The sequence below is a fragment of the Mus caroli genome, chromosome 15 (genome assembly GCF_900094665.2).
Source record: "Mus caroli chromosome 15, CAROLI_EIJ_v1.1, whole genome shotgun sequence".
NCBI classification, from domain to species: Eukaryota; Metazoa; Chordata; class Mammalia; order Rodentia; family Muridae; genus Mus; species Mus caroli.
Genome location: NC_034584.1, coordinates 22,932,620 through 22,954,523, shown reverse-complemented (window position 1 = coordinate 22,954,523; position 21,904 = coordinate 22,932,620). Strand labels below are relative to the sequence as shown.

The window sequence follows — 21,904 nt, the reverse complement described above, 5'->3', positions numbered from 1 at the left end:
ACTCACTTTGTAGACCAGGCTGGCCTCGAACTCAGAAATCCGCCTGCCTCTGCCTCCCCAGTGCTGGGATTAAAGGCGTGTGCCACCACGCCCGGCCTGCTAAGTCTTGATTTACCCAACTTCTTATTGTGCACCTGTGATAGCATTTGGCTATTATGACGGAATGCTTGATGGGAATAGTTGAAAGTAAATACTTAAATACTATTAGGTATTTACCCAAAGGAAACTTATAGACTTTAGCGTGTGTCTGTCTTCCTCACAAGTTTTCAAGTGAGCTTGTGACACTTGCCAGTCAGTGCTCAGTGCCACTTCTTGGGAGGAGGGTGACCAATGCTGGAATTGTCCTATGCAGGAGAAAGTGATATGCAGTTGGTATTCTAGGAGTCCTGGGTCAAGACTTGTCATGGTGTGAGGCTGAAAGCAGAGGACATCCAACACACACATGTGTGGGTTGTATACAAACCCAACAAGCAAGAGAAAGAAAGAGAGGCAGGACTTGAGGACCTGACTCCTCAAAAGGGCAGGCTGTGCTAGCTTTGATCTCACTGACACAGGCTAAGACAAACCAAATCCAAGCTCTGCAGGGCTTTCCACGTGCTACCACATGGAAGTTATGCTCTCACAGCTGTGAATGTATAAACACGTGACACCCAGACAGGAATCTGACACAAGCGAGCTAAAGGGAAAAAGAAGAACCCCCCCCCATGCCAGCATTTGAGGGGCGACCTATCTCCCCACAAACTAGGCAGCGGAGATAGTGCTCCATCATCAGGATCAGTCTTGAGTCACAAGGATTTTGTGATACTGCAACCTTGAAAGTGGCCTTTAGGAAGGAACCTGAGACGTGTCACTGGGAACTGCAGAGGTCATACCGGACAAGAGCTGTGTTCAGGGGGTTCTCATGTCCAGAGAGCAAGGCAGGGTTGAGGTGAGAACCAAGAGACAGCTACAGAGGTGAAGATAGGCGTCAGGTTGGGAGAGTGGCATCTCTGTCAAGGCCACTGAGGGGCAAGAAAGGGAGCCCAGGGAGAGGACATCCTGAAGCAGAGATCCTTCTCTGAGGATGAGGAGATGAGACTTACAGCGAGGGGTGGGAAGGAGGCAGCTGTGTTCCCAGCTGTCATTTGGACCAGAAGCTCTGACAGAGATGAGAAGCAGACAGGTGGCCTGAACTGACCCTGGAAGGCAGCATGAGAGCTTTAGTCTGTAGTGAGGTAAGACACACATTCAGACCAGTGCTCAACGGATGGAAACTCAAAGCTCGGATGCAAGAGTCCTGCATCTCACACACAGTCTACGCTGGGAGGCAGAGCCATGGTCTCTTAATCACGGACACTATTTACTTGTGTATGTGTTTCTATGCAATCGACAGATGCTCACTTGGGCAGGGTCTTTCAAGGAGACCCCTACTCTGGCAGAAACGCCTGCAATAAAGGCAGAGATGGCACACGCAAGAGCACGGGGCTGCTATGAATAGCTGCGAGTGGAAATCCCTGGTAAAGGTTACGGTCCATGGAGCATGCCAGCTGACAGGACCCGACTCCCAGGATGATACTGAGGATCATGGGAGAGGGGAAGGCTGTGGGCCAGAGTGATGGTGACATGAGCAAACCATGTCTCCCTGAAGCTCAAACATCAAAATCCTAACCCCTGGACCTCAGACTGTAGCCATATGTAGCCATAGACTTATTGCAGATATATGATAAGGTCATATAGGAGTGGGTGGGTGACCAACTATATGACTAGTGACCTTGTAAAAGGGAGAGATTGGATACAAAGACAGCTACGTATGGGGTGTGGGTGGGGTGGGGAGGGGGGTGGGAAGTCCTTCTGAGGGCAGAGACTCGATGACACAGCTCCACACCAAAGGCTGCCAGGAAAGTCTCAGAACCAAGGAGCTGGCAGAGGGCAAGTTGCTCTTCAACGTGTTTAGAAGGAAGCAGGCCTGTCTGTACTTTGATCTCAGACTTGTGGCCTAAAGACCTGCCAGACTGTACATTTCTCTCCTTTAAGCTACACGGTCTGTAGTATTTTGATACAGCAGCCCCTACAAATGACTGCAGGTTGTTTCCAAGAAAGGTGCTTTTGTTTTAAGACTCCAGGGTCGTAGATGTGTGCAGCTCACAGCAGGGCATGTGATCTGCACCTGTTGCCTGGCCATAGGGAAATTGGCAGATGTGAACATCCAGACACTTGCAATAATGTATTTTCGATAAAGCAACAAGATGGAGCTTTTTTTGTAGGGTACCTGGGGTAAACAGAAATATGAATGATGGCATAGACCTGTGGGGTTCTTAAGCCTTTCTCTCAGCTCTGTCTCTGGAATGTAAGTACTGCCTTGTTCTTCCAGTTCCAGGGCCTGCCCAGCTCCCTGGGCCCGGCTTCAGGAGCATCTGGGATTCGTGGGTCCAAGGGTTAGTTTTCTAGCTTCTACTTTAGAACCTTCCTGTTTCAGCTACTGAAGAGGAAACCTGGGGACCAAAGACAGCCTTTTTTTTTTTCTCCAGATTTATCTTTTCTATGGTAGAGGAATCTGATTGTACCTCAGTAGCTGTTTCCACCCTAGACATTGTGTGTATAAAATCCCGGGACCTGTTTGCATCCCATTTCTCCTGTTCCCGGACTCCACTCTCTCGTGCCAGCTGTTGAGCTATTTCCAACCCAGCTGAAGCTGGTGGCTGTGGTGATTTGTGTAAGATGCTTTGCATATAGAGTCTCTGGTGACTGCTCTAGCTGCCTTGGCAATGTTCAGTGAGCTTCAGCTTCTAACCATTGCCTTACCAAGAGTGTTTTCTAACCACTGCCTTACCGAGAGTGCCCTGCAACAATTAAACAACATTTTGGAACAGATGCAAGCAGGCTTCATGACTGCAAACAGCAGCGGGACACTTGCTTGACCTATGTCCTGGTCGGACGCTTTAAACCAGATCAAACAAAGGGAGGAAGGCCCTAAAAACTTATAGATCCAATACCCTCAGCCAACGGAGGACAGCCCTTTTTGCAATCAGTTGTTCTCAAACCAGCAGGGCTAATAGTTACTGGTACTTATTGCAAACTATAAAATACTCACTTCAATGAAAGGCAGTATACAAAAGACAACTGAGGCCCCATCTATTTGAGTAAGTTATAATCCGCACATTTCCAAGGTGTAAAATTCTGAACACCTGACCTAATTCAAGTTCCTAAGGTATCAGTGTGTAAAAGCCTCTCTAGGACTATTTACTGACCCTTTGAGTCCTACTTATGAGGCCTTTGTAGGAGCGTGCAAGTTCATCCTGGGTTTCTAATGTATGTATTGCTTCCAAAGAGTGTGTACTTACTGGCTGATAAATCACATTTAAATCTCTTCGACAAATATGTGTTGAATGACTTATTCATATGAGGCACCGTGCCAGTCACCCAGCTGTGCAGGGGACAGCTTTCTGCATGAGGGCTGGGACACTGACATATAATTAGATTCCACTACTAAGTTCTGTACTATGAGTTGTTTATCTGGAAAGCACAGGGACGGGGCGGTGTGGGGGGGGGGCGAACATATGGACAAGACCTTGGAGAAGAAAGATCCTGGAACCATGCATAATAATATAAGCAAGTAAACACGAGGTCATAACATGGCACCCAAGACTCACTGGTATACTTGGCAAAGTGGGACTCACAAGTTACTATGGCCGCCGGCTTCTCACCAGAGGGTACATTGTATAACTGAGTGAACAGGATATAACCCAGGTTGTGATAACTACAGATTAAACACATGGATGGACTCATCATGTCCAAAAGAAGTGATTGTCTAAGTGTCCTGAGTTTCTCCTGTCTCTATAGCAACACTCTGATTTCTCAGTTCCCTTTACCACACACTAAATAGTTCATGTGCCCACCCCTCGGCCCTGGGCTGGCCAGCAATGTGTTCCAGTCAGTAGGCTGCAAACAGTGTGGTGGTGTAATACCTCTGACTCTTGACTTCAGGATACTTGTGCCTCCACCTGCCACCTGGAGTCTAGCCACAGCCGTCTCAAAAAGGCCAGGCAATGGGGCAAAGCGACCGATGGACCGGACAGACAGACAAGGAAGGATACAGAGTGAGGATAAGAGCTCAGCAGAGGCCACTCGGCCACGCCCAGAGGGCTCCCTCAGCACCAGCACGCCCACATCCTGATTTCAACTGACAACAGGGGTGTGGGTCCAGAAAAGTCCAAAAGGATCACCCGCCCAGTGATCTGGAGAACAAGAGAAACAAACATTTGCTTTCTAAGTCACCGAGAGTTCTGCGGTGGCTTTTGTTTGCTGCCTTGTTTGGTTTTGTTGGTTTAAGACAAAGTCCCAGGAGGTGCAGGCTGGCCTCAAACTCACTCTGTCATGAGGATGTAATTGATATTCTGGTCCCCTCTGCATCTACCTCCCAAGGAGGATCACAGGTGTGCAGCATCACATCTGGACATCAGATCCAGAGCTCTGTGCATGCTTGGCAGTTCACAAACTGAGAGGCATCCCGTCCCCGCGGTGGCTTTTCAGATAATAAATGAAACTGATTATTCCTAACACTCTGACCGGTGAGGCTTTCCATGTGGATCCCAGCATGGCTTCATAGGGTGAGTCTGTGATTCATGAGTAAGCAGGAAGTCCAAAAAGGTAAGACAGACAGACAGACCCAATCTAGAAATTAGTAGAGATCATTTTAGTTCCCCATGGTAAGAGTCCATGCATATTCAGTTCCCCTGCTGGCTTCCTTGGCTCCTCCAGAGCATGAATCAGGCTCCCACTGGGAACAAACATACCAAAAGCTAAACCCACAGCAACAGGTCCCTCTGTCCCTATGAACAAGGAAGTCGCAAGCCTCACAATGTCCTTGGAGGTGAAAATAACATGGGCTCAGGGCACACTAACTACAACATCGGGTCATTGACCTGTCCTCGAGACAGGTTGGGTGTCACCTGTACCGTGATTACCAGGCTTAACTCAAGGATCGTGGTGGCAAACCCTGTCTCTCTCTGGTGAGTCCAAGGAAGAAGTCACAGCTATGGTTAAAACTCCAGAGGGATGATGCTAAGTGGCAGCCACCCAACAAATATGTCTGAAGTTCCTGCAAGTCTAGCTAGAGCCAGGCTGTGGGTGTGCTCGGAGCTGACAGGAACTTGACAGATAAGGAATCTTCTAGATTTAAAGCCTGCCAAATCTGACAGAGTTCCAGCTGTCTCCTCTTGCTCCCATGGCATGAGGCCTGAGTTGCTCAGGTGCCTCTGAGGAAGAACAGGGACCATCATTCCCTGACAAGCTTTCCTGGGGAACGGCCTATGTGTCGGGTGGAATCTGCTCCAGCTATGTCCAGTGATGAAAAGACAAAAGAAACCCAGAAAACCACAAGCAGGACACACAAGGAAGAAGTCGACGTTAGCTACTGTACATGCAATGAGAAGGACCCACGACAGGTTCTTTCCTTTACTGGGACAAGAACAATTAATAACAGATGGTACTACAAGAGTGTCTAGGGACCACAGTCGTGTAGCCACTAACTGGTGCACAGAGATGACATCGGGTTGAGGAACCTAAGGTGCTACATCTGTAGCCAGCTAGTCAGATATAGACATGGTTCAACTTGAAGCCCCTCCCAGTGAAGATGATCCCCAGGGATTGGCAGGTCATCAGCACCAGTACTGCAAAGACTAGCATGTTCCAGGTCACTCAGCTGAAGTCAACACTGGTTGTGACGGGGTTCTGCAGTCTCTGGAAACATCACTGAGTGCCACACAGTATTAAAAAAAAAAAAAAAAAAAGACCTTAGAGACCTGACTAAACAAGGCATCAGTTCACACCAAGGTCATAATGCATAGTTTCAAAACATAGCTGATTTTTCTAAATGTGAAATAAGATTTTTAGAGACCATGAGGTTTAAAAGATGCACGTTAAGAACATAGTGACCTCTGTTAGTTAAAGCTATATTGAACAAACACTAGAGTAAACACGGATAGCCTTGAGGCGTCACAAAGGTGCGGAGGGTGATAAAGACATACGGAGTATTGGGCACCCTATCACAACACTTCCCTTAATGGCGTCCTCTCTCTTTACTGATCTTCCCCGATGCCTGATGATCTCCCAACACCCCCCCCACCCCCACCCCCGCCTCTCTGCTTTCCATTCTTCCAGCAGATCCCTTCCCAGGCTCAGGCTCTAAGCTCTGCTCCCTCGTTATATGGTCTGGCTTTAGCACATGTCAGCCACCCTCCACCTGTTACATTCAGGTCTAGACTCAGTTTGCCCTGTGTCCTCTGTGTTGCAAACCCATGGCAGTGCCCACCTTCTCTTCATTTCCTTTACAAGCGCTTGCCCTTTGTGTTATGGCTTTCAGGTCCTAACTCTTCTCAAGTCTCAGGTGGGAATGGTCCCTGCTTTGCTTTGGTTTACTCTGTTATCTTTCAACGCTCTCTTGGGCAGAAATTGGCTTATGCTAGAGCTCTAGAAATGGATACTGCTCTCTCTCTCTCTCTCTCTCTCTCACACACACACACACACACACACAAACACACACCCCTTCCCACTGGCTACACCTACTTAGGGAGGGCATACAGCTGGCCTTTGTGTCTTTTGCACACATTTCCTTCTAGTTACTTAAGGTTCTGGGATGCTAGCATGATCTGCTCAGCCCACATTCCATTGGGCACCGAGAGGGGTGACCTGGTCACTTTGAAGTGGAACAGTGGTAAGCCTAACTCTTGTTCTTCTATAGTCCCGGGAGGATCATTTATGGAGTGGCATCTCACCGTTCAAAGAGGAAGACAGATACTGGTTATACAGAACAGTGCATTTCCCACAGGTAAAATGTCCCACATTCCGTTCTTAGCATTACCACGTAGGAAAATGGATGAACTCTGCCAGCAAGAACGTCCATTTAGTGTAAAGAAGGCCTCGTGCTGGGGACGTCTTAAAGAGTGAAACCAACTCGTAAAGAGCAAAGCAAAAAGGAAGCACAAATTTGGCCATTAACTGAAAACAGAGCAGAAAAGGTATGGCAGGGCTAAAACTGTGAATCAATGCTACACAGAAATAGTAGACATTAATAGATAAGAAAAGTGACTACTGGGAACCTAGATACAGACAGACAAGACAGTGTAGAGACTGGGTGAGAGCTCACAGACTCTTGAAAGAAGAACAAGGAAAGAAAACGTGCAAAGATGCCTGAAGCACAAGAGCAGGCATGGGACAGATCAACATTTTGGTTGCCAGCCGGGCAGCGGAGGGAAAATCCCGAGAATCTAAATGTAGGCGTTTGAAACCAACTGCTGTGTGCTTCCCTGGAAAGCAGGATGAGCATTTGTTTGATGGGAGGAAGAGAAGTATTAGCTATAAAAACAGGTCAAGAGTAATAAAATAATTATTTAGTGTAAGTGGGATAAAGAGCACCTTTGATTTAATTTTAAGATCATATCATTTTAAAATTTCATTTCTAAATGGAGAAACCAATGGTCTGGGGCTACATCTCAGTCAGGAGAATGCTTGCCTGCCATGCTTGTGACTCTGTGGTCTAGCCCCCATTGCCTTATAATACCAGAGTTCGGAAGGGCAAGATAGGAAAATCAGGAGTTCAAGGTTAATCTCTGCTATAGAACACGTCAGAGGTGCTTTGTATTCCAGAGATCTTCTTTCAAAAATACAATCTAATATAATACAATGCTACATCTTAGACTCAACATTTTCCTTATGACTGCCAATAACAGTCTGCTCAGCTTCTCTTTCTTGGTAGTTGTCAGATAGTCTCATCCAACTGGGCCAAAACTGGGAAAGCTGGATTTATTTAGGGCACAGATAAAAAGACTAATAGCAAGAAGAATATACTTTACTCCTTTAGACAAGACCCTTGTGTTACAATGCACGCCATCTCTCAGTATATGCACCTTCTTTGGAAATGGCTCCGATGCAGCAGCAGGAATGTTTCCTCCTAACATTCACCACAAGGGTGTGTGATGTGGATAGAAAGAAAGGTGCTGTCACCACTCCCTGCGTCCTTAAGCACCACTGAAATGGCCATCTCAGGGCCCGGCTGGGTACACCATCAGCCAGCCTCTCCTCTGCACTCCTCTTACAACAAAATCCCCTGCCATCTTAGAAAGGAAAACCACCAAGGCCTTTCCCCTGTTGACTTTCTGATTCACAATTCCGTGAGCAAACACCGGCTTTCTGCGAATGAATACACTATAAGTGCTTTGGTTAATCCTCTGGCTCCTTTACTTTGTGACATTCACGCTTCTCATACAACCTGCAGCCACTTAAGGCACACAATGGGCCTAGGAAGCACCACTCGAAGGGCTCTGGGCAACCAGCTTCCATAGATGAGCCCTGCTAATTTTATGCCAGTTAGACAGAGCTATTTTAAAGTCAGGATACTCTGAAACTGCACCTCATGAGGCTCTAGGGTCACCAAGAAGGCCCCAGAGGAAGCCCTGCTCTGATACAATGTGCTTTTCCTAGGTCTTCAGAAACCTGTACACAACCGCTGTAGCCAGAACCTAGCTTTCTTGTTTCAGGGTTTTTAGTCATGCTTTTGAATAAAGGAGCGCCCAGGAACCCTGGAGCAAATTAATTTCAAAACCTGTCATTGGCTGGTTCTCAATACTGATAAGCATGAGTTCACTATAACATCCACCATACCTTTCTTCTTGAGTTGCGGCCATCTTGTCTACCTCCTAGGTACAGGCACCCACTAATAAAAAAAAAAAACACTCACTCTCTGACTCTGGGTATCAGAGGCACAAAACTACAGCATTTCAGGGAAGGAAAATTGTTTTAAAATGTTACTGATCTAGGAGTACAGACTCCATTCCTTCTTCTATCTGAAGTCTTCATGAGAAAGGTTTAATAATTGCTGAAGAAGCCACTTAGCCTACAACTATATTAAAAACAATTGAGAAGAAAATGAAATGACCAAACCGAAATGCTGAGAAGGCAGGAGTCTTACCTATCAGGGTGTGGAAGATGGCGGCGATGGCACCGGCCACCACCATGCAGAGGACGGCTTTGGCCCTGTCTCTCTTGCTGTTCACAAACACCAGACCCACATTTTTGAAGTCACTCATGGGCCCTGTGAAGAACTTCATCAAAGAATACGCCAGCCCGTAGCTGGCCAGCATCTCTACTGCATCCTCCTTGACTGCAGCGATGCCCCGGTTCAAGGCCTGTGAGGGAGAGAAGAGCCAAGGCAAACATAAGACACAGAACCACATCTCTGCAGAGTCCCACCACCAACATGGGACTTGTGTTTCCCGGGGAAACGGTGGGCAGTGTGCGGAGTGAATCTACTCCTAAGTTTATAGAAAATACTGGCTTTTCTGGTTTGGTCCACATTAGCTTCAGTCTGAGCACTTCTCAGGGGAGGTGATATTTGCCCATTGGGAAAGCAATCAACCCAACAAGTGTTTGTAGCAAAAGATAGTTCTAAGAGCTATCACTTAAAAGGGGATGTTTGGAACTCCTAGCCTGGTGTAGTAACTCATGCCTGTAATCCCAACACACTGGAGGTTTTTGAGTTCTAGTCCAGCCTGGGCTACTCTGCTAATATTCACCTCCACACGTTCACCTGACCCCTTTTCTCTGGTCCTCATTCTCCTCCTAGAATATCCCTGTTTTGCTTTCCTGTCACATGTGTGCGTGTGCAGTTACATCTGGATCCACATAAGAGAAGCATGTTGTATGTAATACACTATCCCTCTTTTCTCTGTCACCCTCTCTTGCTCCTGGCTATCCCCTCCCTCCAGACCTTTTCCTCCCTTCCCACAGCAGTTACCCATTTTTACAATGGACGTTACTGTTAGAGCAACTTTAAGTTCTTGGAAAGATGAGTGGAAAATGACAGGTTTCTCCACAGGTGTGTCCCCACAGCCCACAAGCACAGCAACCCCCCAACCATCAGCATCCTGGCCCAGAGAGGGACCCTGTATAAGTGATGTCCCTGTACTGACACACAGCCATCACTCAACTTCAGTCTGTGTCCTAAAGTCTAATGACATGCATCTGCCATCACAGAGTCATCACTAACGACACCCTAAAGCTTTTACCCATTGTGTCCGCTCTTCCGACAAACAGACACATAGACACATTCATAAAAGCGATATTCAGTCCGCTGGCTCAAAACAGAGGTGCATTTTTCTGGTCTGTTCCATTTCTACTTAACAGATAGTGGTTCATAATTTTCTCCATAAACAGCTGTGGCGCAGCCTAAGTGCCACTTTGCAATACTCCTTAGAGGTGGCGTCAGAGAACTAAGTGGACCAACGACTTCACGAAAGAAGCAAAGGCTGGACCTGCCTACCAAATCCAAGATGGCTCTACAAACATATAATATAATATTTAAGAATCAGTACACCAAATGTTTAACAAAGCAACTCATTCAATGTTTCACTGGCTCTAAGGCTGTGAATTGTAAAACATGCTGTTTAGTTTATGCACCACTAAGCAGGGATGAGACCCTTTCAGGTACGATTGAATATCAACTGCTTATAAAATGTATTCAGACTGCAGACATGCTATGATGAGTGAGTATGTGCATTCACGCACATGTGCACACACGCACATGCTGGGTCATTTCGTGAGTCTCTACTATAACACACTATCTGTTTAGGCTTCTCAGGAGGACAGAAGAAATGAGCAAGACCCAGGGGCTCCGATTCCTGGAGACATTGCTTCATCATCTTTACTAGAGATGCTGCCGAGTCAGGTGGCGGACACTTATGGAGCAAAGCATTCAAGCAAGGCTCTACTGGGAGGTGGGAGCCGCACTTGCTGCCAAAGCTGGAATTATAAAGCTAGCTTTTGACAACTGTTCTTTGAATTCGTTTCTTCTTCCTTGTACTTGAACTTTCCCCCAAAAAACTGTTTGGAAAACAGTGATAACTTTTTTTTTTTTTGAAACAAACTTTTCCTTCTGTCAAAATGAATCAAATCAAATACCTTACTTAACGCCATAGGGAAAACTAAAAACCTAGTTACTGATGCCCTGGGGATGGATCTTGCGTTTGATACGAGGGCTCCCACTATGCTTCTGAGCTTACCAACTTGATCACCTATGCAGTTAGTCCAGTGGGAATCCGAGGTGCAGGTCTCACAGATCCCCAGGTGGCAGGAACCCAAGAGATAGGTTCTCCTTATGAGGACTAGCTCCTTGCTTCTACGGCCACTTCTGGTACAATTCCCCACAGGATTTGGAAGTAGACCCCAACAGACACCAGTCTTTGCTCTCCTGCCTCACCCCCATCCTGCTGCTGCACCCCTCTTCAGAAAGCATATGCTCACGAATTCACAGTGTTCAGTTCAGGTCTTGTGAACAGTTTTGAATAGCTTCTTAGCCTCCCAGAGCCTGTATAATCCACAGTACCAATGTCACACCATGGAATGCCTGCTCAGGTCTCATAACTGGTCTAGTTGAAACCTTCCCCCCATCTTTCCTCTAATCTATGGTTTTTGATTTTTAAATAAACATGTATTTATTTAGTATGTGTGCATGTGTGTATACATGTGTGTACACACATGACAGGTCATGGATCTGGAGGTAAGAGGGCAACCTGCAGAAGTGAGGTCTCTTCTACCATGTAGGTTCCCGGAACTGAACCAAACTTGTCAGGCTTGGTGGCAAACACCTTGTCCTGCTGGGTTGTCTCACCAGCCCGTGGACTGTTTGTTTCTAGAGCATAAAAGCATGTTAAAATTTAAATGACATTATCTAGCACAAGCTTCAAACACACTTAGTAGCATGCCTATGTAATGTTTTCTTGACAAGCATTAGATTTTTTTTGTTTAAAAAAAAAAAAACCAAACAACAATCACTGCAACCCATCAGCTGTGGCTGCACTTCTATTTCCACCAACACTTCCTGAGCTGAGTCTTAAACCTGGAGCTGAAGCATGTGGGAAGGGCAGAGCTAATGATGGCTGTCCGCAAGGTTGGGAAGTTTCAGTAAGGCCAACAATTATGGCACTTTGAGGAAAGAGCATGGGGTTCACCCAGGCAGAGGTCAGCAGGAATCTGTTTCTATCATTTAACTGCTGAGTGGGTCACTCAGAACCTTGGAAGAGAGAGAGGCAGGCTGTGCACGGGAGCACCAAGCAGTTACTACACTAGAAAGGACGCCGGGAGCAAGGACTTGTAATTATGAGACACTGCCGCCTGTGAGACATCCTACTGATCTACGGCCAAGGTGTTCAATGCTTCATTAAAACAAAGCGTATCCTGATTCTAATATGAAAGATGCATAAGAAGCTGCAGGCTTAAGGACATGGGCTACCTTAATGTCTTATTGCTTTCTATTCCCATTTGTAGCAACTTCTTTCAATCTGTCCAATTTATTAATTTCATGATTTTATCGATAGAGGAAGCATTGCTATTACTGGTCGTTTCATGGGCTTTGTTGCATGCACCTTTAGTCTTTGCAATTATTCTTTACCCATCTGTAATAAGATTATTTTCTTCTATTTTATGGCTTTGTTTGCACGCTTGACTTTTTAACTTAATCTTCCTGGCTCTTTTGAGAGATGGATTGAAATGAACTGTCCTCTGAACAGTTTACATTCCTTCCAAACCACATACGGGACAAATCATCCATCTCCCGGTATTTGTGATGACTTCTTACCACCTGGCTTCTTACCACCCCTTAGGCTTTGAAGTGTCCTGCAGCCACCTGCTGTGTGAAAGTCTGTCTCCACCCCGCCCCTCTTTCATTTATCATACTTTGCCTCTGTCTTCCTGAGCTCTGGGGAGCAGGGACCTGCGTTTACTGCTTTATCCCCAGAACCACAGTTTGGCAGGGTATCCCATGCACGGAAGAAGGACAGACAGGCTGGAGAATGTGATAAACATGTATGAAGTATAAACATCCACTGTGGTGTGGACTGAAGAAAAGCAATGTGCCCATGAGCTGAGCAGTTCTAGGAAGAGCTCATCTGGAGAGACAACGGAACCCCTATAAGGTAGCAGTGGGACTGACACCAGGAGAGGAGGCAGCTGGATGAAGGACCATGGGGAAGGCCTGGTGGGGGTGGGGGGCAAGGAGCGCTAAGGAGCAAAGCGCAGACAACGAGGATTGACAAGAGCAGATCACCCCAGAGAGGGGAAGAAGGTAGTTCTGTGACAGGAGTGGTCTGGAGAGAGAAGGGCAGAAGCAGACCTAGAGCTCTGACTAGAGGTGGTGGCATGGTAGGGTAGTACGGACAGATAGAAGCACACAGTTTGGGGGACAGTGGTCTTGAACAAAGGGGAAAACAGATGAGCAGTGCGGTGCTCACTAAGATGGGGACAGTGGCTGAAGGAGATGGCTGGCCATGTGGCAACAACATTTAAAGCTAGTAGACTGTGAGATCCTCTGGGAGGCTATAGATAGAAAGGAAGGGAAAGCCAAGATTCCTCCGTGTGTGTCTCTAGGGATAAAAACCAAAACCCGTCAAGGGCATGCAGGCCTCTAGGTCCTGCTGGCACGTGACTAGGCTGCATTGCAGAGCTAACTGAGTAGGTCAGAGGGTTCTGGCAATGCTGCTCGAAACCCAGCGATATCTTAACCCAAGTCCAGAAGAGGCTGCAGTGGCTAGGGAAGAGAAATAGCCGTGGCCTTAAAATTCAGCTCAAAAAAAGTACCCAGGCGTCATCAGGACGAATGAGGCCTTCATGATGTCAGAATTAGGTTCACCTGTGAGTTCAAGGCTGGCTCTTAAACCTTTCTAGTTTCCCAAAGCAAAGGCACTTGAGTGTAGGCTGTGGCCAGACCTAACAGCTCCCCAGGACATGTAAAGGTGACACTGCCCCTTGCTCACAGTTCAGACCTAGTCCCACACGGAACAGCACTGGTCTTTCCTCAGACTTCAGGCCCCAGCAGCAGTGCAGAGTGTGACTTACGTAGCAGCTTCCCAGAAACACTGACGGCCTTCGGGTACCTGCCCTATCCTATTGTGTCCCCTACCCTAGCACTCTCCAGACTCATGGCTGCCTACGTGCTGTTTTGTTTTTTGATACACCAAGTTCTCCAGACCACAGAACATTAAGTAAAAACTACCCTCCCTCCCGCTCCCCAGAGAAACACCTATGAAATCTCACAGGTCTGAGCTGACCGCTCCAGATGAACTGTCTAGGACAGGAAATCCTAAACTCCTCCAATTTTTTTTTTAAAGATTTATTTATTTATTATATGTAAGTACACTGTAGCTGTCTTCAGACACTCCAGAAGAGGGAGTCAGATCTTGTTACAGATGGTTGTGAGCCACCATGTAGTTGCTGGGATTTGAACTCTGGACCTTCGGAAGAGCAGTCGGGTGCTCTTACCCACTGAGCCATCTCACCAGCCCCTCCCCCAATGTTTAACCTGGGATCTGGGAGATCAGACAAGTCTGCTAAGCTGCAGACAGCAATCTTTCAGGATAAGTCACCCGTTCCCTCAAGCCTGCTGTCATCCCACACCCGTGACAGTTCAGGCCGTTCTTATGAGCCACCTCCATCAACACAGAGAAGTCGTCTGCAGATATCTCCACTCTACTCTTACGCTGCGTCTGCAAACCTCGACTTGGAGAACTGCTGAAGCCCAGTCCAGAACACAGCCAGCTGCTAGGGTGGTCCCAGCCTCCATGGGGCTGAGTAGCTCGGCCATTTCTGATCCCGCTTATGGTAGCCCTCATTCAGTTTAGAAGGACTCGGCCTCTAGTTCTTCTGTAATGAGGCCATCAGGTGAGACTAAATTTCTGATTGCTTGTTCCCTGACACCAGAGAACTAAACAAAACACCCGTGTCCCCGGCCTTTCCTCACCGCTTCACTGCAGTTACAACATAAAGGCTAGTCTCAACTGGTAGGTCAAGGGATATCTATCTAGGGCCTGGCTTAGATATCCTCTAAACTACTGTGGGGCCTTGTTCATATCCACAGCTTCCTTTTCCTGTTTGACCTGGCTTCTTCCTATCAAGGTTTACGTGGGCATATCTCAGAAAGAAACCTCTTGACTAGCCACCCTCTTCTCTCTGCTTCTCTCCTTCCTGTTCTGCAACCATCTATACACAGCCCAGGTCCCCCACCCCAGCCCACCCCCACCCCCCAGCTGCACAAACCATGTGCACTGGGCTCACCTTGAAGCACAGTCTGACTTGGCTTATTTGCCATCGATTCTCATTATTTACTTAATACCACGAATGTCTGAGTGTAACACAGGAACAAAGATGAATGATCTATCTATATATGAGCTCCTACATGACCATTAATGGGTAGAATCCCAGCTGTGGGCTTGGTTTTATAGGTTACAAAGAAAAAACCAAAAACAATTCGTGGTAGATTTTTATGGATTTAAAATATGCCAAGTGATGGCAGGTAGACAGCCCTGTCCTTGCGGTTCTGATATTTTCCGGGTGGACAGACAGGGTGTCCCCTGATATTTCTGCTCTGTCACACTCTGGCCCCACAGGACTGGGCACCCAGCTGGCTCTCAGCTGTAGTCACAGGGACACAAATAGAATGCAGCACTGGGCCACATGATTAGCCTTGTAAGTGTAAGACTCAGACATCGGGTTTTTCCTACCCCTCCCCCCTTTCACTTGCTTTAGAAGTGTCTGAAAAGAGGGCAAACTATTCCCTGACAGAGTCAAATCATGTTGAGGAATTTACTTAAGAAGAAAATCAAGCTTAGAGGATAAGACCTAGAGCCAATGTGAGAGCCAGCTAAGAGCTGAGTTGCTGGGCTGGTAGTCTGGCTCAGAGATAGAGTGCTCACCTAGTATACAGGAGACCTCGGTTCAACCCCGGGAACAGCAAACACACCCACAAAAATAGAAGGTGAGTGAGCCATTGTGGCTCTCCAAGTTCTGATGAGAGGGATGGGGAGGGAACAGGGTATTCAAGATGGATGGCTATGCAATTCAGTAAGTGCCTAGAGCTCAGGGCTCCACCCCCGAAGTCCAGGGCCTTATCAGAAAACTCATCTCCCTGGTCATTCAGAAATGGCTTTTCAGGTTCTGCAAGGTTTCCAGTTGGGGTCTGATATTCATTGCTGAAAGTCCCGCTTTTATGTTTTATTTTTTTAGTAAGATGTTCCTTCATATGTCTCACCTTGGGTTTAGAGGAAGTCGTAGGGCTTACAGGCTAGACAATCGTCTGTTTTGTGTGGAGATGGTCCAGGCTGTTTTCTAAGCCCTTTGATAATAGATGATTTCTCTCTCTAAAGCTGCAGGGTGTCTGTTACCCCCATCACACCATGAAACAGCTAAAGTGTAGTTTAAAAATCTTTCCGGAATTCGACATCTTCAGGAAGGTGATATCTGTATCGGGACCAGCACGGCTAGCTAGGCATAGCCACCTGTGGGGTGACTGGGATAGCCAGCCACTGGGGAGGGCAGTCCTCCCCAGGAGTCCGGGTTCCTGGATCCTGTACTTTTCCACTGTTATTGTTCTGTTCATCTGTATTTTAAAAAGTGGTTGGAGTTAAATTGGATCATTTGTCTTCCCAGTAGTTTTCCAGCTCCACTTTATTTTTTCAAGGATCTATACAGCTCTGTCTAGCTGGAGCTCCAGCCAAGAGCTTGACACCCACACATGAGGCTGTGGTTTGAAGGGAACAGCAGGCAAATGAGCCTGGTCTCTTCAGCAGTCAAACAGGGCTCTGCTCTGTAGGTCCATATTTAGTGCTTCCTGAAAACCCCGAGATGACCTGGTCCAGACAAAAGGCGACACTGATGTCACTGCCATTTGTGATCCATAGAGAAGAGCTTATAAAAAAACAAAGAACCAATTTGAGAGGCAAAAGCTGGCAGATTCCTGTAAGTCCCTGGTCTATGTGGCAAGATCCAGGCCAGCTAAAGCTACACAGTGAGACCCTGTTTCAAGATAGATAGATGATAGATAGATGGATAGATAGATAGATGGATAGATAGACAGACAGACAGATGCCAACCACCAGACAAGGTATAATAAAGTGAGACCTAATTCAGTGTGCTCCCATCTGTATCTTCATAGGTCTGAAGTAATAAAATGCAGTTTTTAAAATGACCCTCCTAATTTGAAAACAGATTTAATCATGAAGGGACATATTTTAGTGTCGCAAAACTCTTGTCAGCTCTCCCGATCCTTTATTTAGATATGAGCATCATCGGCTCAGCCAAATTTAACTGGGGGAAGCTTGACAAAGAAGGAGTATATTACTAAGACGACTCTAGCGCTCGCTGCTTGCATGCCTACAATCCCTGCACCTGGCAGGTGGGAGACAGAAGGATCAAGAGCAGCCCAGGGCCATCCTCCAGCTTATCTTAAAAAAAAAAAAAAAATCAGAAAATTCTAGTGTCCTCTTATAAAACACCAAAGGTTTCCGGTGCTCTTAAAAAAAAAAAAATCTCATTTTTCACCATGATGTGACATTTTTATCAAAACATCTTATTTCCTTGTAGCTTTTTACATTACTCAGACACATGGTCCTCAAATAATAATTCCTGGTTAATATGTCAAGATGCTATTCATTCATGCCAGACCTAAACAATAGGAGGGATGGGGTCATTGTTCGGTTGGGAAAGTTCATGCCATGCCACCATGAAGACCGACTTCAGAGCCCTAACATCTAAGCAAAGTCTGCTCTTGGAACACGTGCCTGTAATTTCAGGCTGCAGAGGAAGACACAGGAGGATCCTTGGGGCTTGCTAGTCTATTGGCGAGTCTGGATTCCTTGAAAGAAAGCTCTTGTGTGGAGCCCTCTGGTGCTCCAGTATCATAAAAGTTACAGGGATAAGCAAAGATTTTTGGATAGGATCTGGAGGCCTGCTTGTGGGGTGGGGGTCATGCTTGGTATTGAAACCTTGCCCAAAGGTCTTTGGCGTGGGAGGTCAAAGGTCCTAAGGAGAACCTACTGTGGCTATGTCATCCAAGCGCTAAGTATTTGTACATATTAGTGCTGCCCGCAGTCATTGTCAGAGAAGCTTCTGACAGCAACTGACACAGAGATTCTTAACTGGTCCTCAAAGGGTTGAAAATAACTGAGTATTGAATATTCAACCCTAAATGGAGCATCTATATGGTCCCACCCCAAGGCTCACTGTGGAATAGGGGACAGGAAGAATGGAAGAGGTGGAGGATGGGGAGGAGAGCTGTGAAATGCTGTCCTCTGATTCAACATGGCCACTGCACTCATGAGCTCAAGAGAGCTGGGCTTTCCTGCACAGGACTCCATGAGACCAATCCAAGTATTCTAGCAGGCAGCAGTATGTGGACCTGGTGTCCCCCCCCACCCACCCCCAACAAAACAAAATACAAGCAAACAGCAACAACAACAACAAAACCTAGGGAAGGAGCAGGTCTTGAGTACATAGATGGCTCAGTGGTTAAGAGCACACTGGTTGTTCTCCCAGAGGACCCACATTCAATTCCCAGCACCCACTTGGGGGGTTCACAAGGTTTCTTCTGATCTTCACAGGCCCCAGAAACATAACACATGCAAAACACTCACTCATATACATAAACTAAAAGAAAAAGAAAGATGAGGATATGTTCGAGGGAAAAAGGGGTATCTCTCTTGGAGGTGGTGACCCAGAAGAGTATGAATGGAGAGTTGGGGGTAGACAAGATATGTATGTTTATATGTATGATGTTGTTGAAGAATAAGCAAAAGATATGCTATTAAAAATAAGGTGGACAGAGATTGAGACAGATTTTGTCAACCTATGGCCTCCATATGCATGTGTACAGGTACACACACACACACACACACACACACACACACACAGAGGAGAGAGAGAGAGACAGACAGACAGACAGACAGAAAGCTAACTGTGGGCTGGGAGGAGTGCTTCTGTGAACTCTCCACACTTGCTCTGTCCCTGCTAGCCAGATTTTTCCTGATTACTCTGCCACCTTAGCCTTGGAGACATCTGAGCTACTCAGAATCTCCCCTCCCTGCTGTTCTAGCTCCTGGCTTAGGAAGTCTATTGCCTTCCAAATGTTTTTACATTAAGTGACTACCAATTTGCACTTGGCCCCTCGGAAACCCAGTGACAAACGATATCGAAGAAAGCACCTGAGCAGACAGCCTGTGGGGGACCTTGCTGTGGGGGACCCCGTTCTAAGGTCTTTTTTTCTGATAATTCTATCACTCAGATCCCAAGGTTAACGTCTACCTCAGAAGACTGTTTATGGAGTTGTTACTGTTTTCTATTCTGCCTATGTGTTGGGGGGAGGTGTTCTGTGCACATGTGTTCATGTATGTGGAGGACTCAGGTCAATATCAGGTACACCTTTCAATCTCCCTCCACTTTATTTTTCAAGTCAGGAAGGAATAGGGGGGTCACAGTATCTGGTGACAAAGCCCCGGTCCGGTGACTGTTCTGAAGACTGGGCTCAGTGGTTCTCTTGGGCTGAAGCTCTCAGGGAGCTCTTCGCGTAAAGACCTGAACATTGGCACTGGCTCCTTTAAACAACAGGGGTCATTGGTCCCTGAGGAAGGCATCCATGGAAGTTAGCACAACCCCACTCAAGGCCTCACTGACTCCAAACAGAGGGAGATTGTGATGTCCCCAGGGATAGTAGGACAGTGGCCTGGCATCGCCTGGCTACAGGGTGGTCTGTGGGTTATGGCCGGTGCCCTGCAGAGGTTCATACCCTGCTCAACCTTCCACAGTTGGTGGGCTCGGGGCTTCCTTACTGTCAATCCATTTTTCTCTGGCAGCTGAAGGCAAGGAACAGCAAAGTTCAGCTCAAGGCCTCCCTCTGCCCAGCGGGGCTCTTTCTGTCTTTATGGGTCCTGCGACATTGCTGCTCAGACTGGACCCCAAAGAAAAAATAACTTACATGCAGAAGTGCTAAACCTTCCCAGGGAAGATAGAGATTTCTTTAGAGTACCACCTAGGACAATAATAATATAACCGTATACTAGAGAATAAAGCTCTCAAGTTTCTGTAATAAGACTTCTTTCTGTGTATTTATTATTTAAAAGGAACCTGCCAAGAAAAAAAAGAAAGCGAAAAAGCGTATATTCTTTCTGTGTCTGATCGACACATGGTCCTGTTCTATTAGACTAATGAGCTCATTAAAACTATATCAGATTCATAAAATCTCTCTCATGAGATGGTTCTTGAGAATACTTCAATTCTTAAAAAAAAATTCTTGTAAAATTCCTACAAAAATTCTTGTAAAAATTCCTAGAAAATTCTTGAGACTACTTCAAACAGGTACCTTTTAATTTTTTTTCCCATTGATTGATTTACTGACTTTAAGTGAGCACGTGTGTGCCTGTGTCACCGAGCATGTGCAGAGACCAGAAGATAAGTGAGGAAGTCATTCTCGCCTTCATGTGGGGACCAGGACCAAACTGGGTTGTCAGGCTGGGAGACCGGTCAGGCACCTCTACCCCTGGGCCATCTTTCCAGCCCCTAAAACAAGTATTCCTGAATGAAAGTCGAATCACAGCATTCGGATCGTCAAGGACAAACAATGAGATCTAAGAAACAAACAGCCAAATGGTTTCCCAGTGAGAACAACAGAAAACCCAAGAAAGATCTCGCTGGATTTATCTCTAAGTCCCACGGAGTCGGAGTTAGAATCTAGCAATTTGGGTTTTTACTTGGACCTAAGCCAAATGATTTTTAATCTCACATAGGAGAAAAGACTAGAAACACACAAGGCAGTCCAGAAAGGAGCCTGACACCGTTGACAGCCAACTGCAGAGAAGAAAAACTCCACAACAGATGTCCCTGGGGCCTGACCAGGAAAAAGGTGCCACACTTCAGTGGGAGTTGGGGAAATGAAAACAGCCATCGATATCAGATTAAAAACTGAGAATGACTGATTACATCTAGTACTGCCAAGATAAGGCATAAGGGGACATTTCACACCGTGTTGGCAGGCGTGTGAACTGCTGTACCTGTAAGGAAGAAGGAACATGGAAGAAGGCTCAAAGTCAAGCTTGGCACGGTGGCACAGGAGCCTGAGGCAAGAGGATTGGGATTTTGAATTAGCTTGATCGACAGAGTGAGACAGTCTCAAAAAATAAAAACAGAGCAAACACAGAAAAGAATAAAATTAAAAGTGTATTCACTGCTTGGTCCAGTAATCCCCCTTCAGAAATGGGTTGCAATCCTTAGTCCTGTGGCAGAACGGCATCTCATAGGCATGTTTATCACAACAGTGTGGGACTGCAGACAGATGACAACAATATGACCACCCACTGGGAGAGAAATGCTAAAGGATGTGGTATCTCCACATAGGGAACAAGAGACACAAAGTAGGAGGGGAAAATGCTCAATATATTGAGCCAGTAGCAAGTGTAAGCAGAAGTAAGCAAAGCTATGCATAGGAGCAGGGAGAAAGAATTAGAGAGTGACATAGGACTAGCTGTGAATACTGGCTGCTTTAGAAGGGCAAAATTATTTTAAGTTTACTCATGATGGTTTGGTCCAGAGAATGGCACTATTAGAAGGTGTAACCTTGTTGGAATAGGTGTGTCACGGTCTGGAAGTCAGTCTTCTGCTAGCAGCCTTCAGATGAAGATGTAGAACTCTCAGCTCCTCCTGCACTATGCCTGCCTGGTCGCTGCCATGATGATAATAGGCTGAACTTCTGAACCTGTAAGCCAGCCCCAATTAAATGTCGTCCTTTATAAGACTTGCCTGGGTCATGGTGTCTGTTCACAGCAGTAAACTCCTAACTAAGGCACTTATGAAAAGACCAGAGGGAGCTTCCACTGGCTCACCCTGGGGAAAATAAGGAGTTTTATCAAGGCACACAAAATCAATGAGGTGCTTTATTTCCTGGCGTGCAAATGTAAACACCGCCCTCCGTCAAGCCAAGGCTGATGCACTGATGCTCACGATGCTGACCTGGATGCTGTGTCTAAGCAGACTCCTCCCTGTGCAACCTGCTCAGATTGCACCATGATTTCTGACCCACGAGGCTAAACCCTAGAAACTGTGTACTGTCCCAAAGCCT

The 21,904-nt window shown here is 46.5% G+C and overlaps 1 protein-coding gene across 1 annotated transcript in view; it reads right to left on the bottom strand.

Annotated features, from left to right (window-relative positions):
• Positions 1-21,904, bottom strand: part of Ankh (ANKH inorganic pyrophosphate transport regulator) — a 127,134-nt gene that overhangs the window by 41,541 nt on the left and 63,689 nt on the right. The window contains exon 2 of the mRNA XM_021183678.2: positions 8,945-9,161. Within this exon, the coding sequence (XP_021039337.1) occupies positions 8,945-9,161 (217 nt within the window). The remainder of the gene's footprint in view (positions 1-8,944; positions 9,162-21,904) is intronic.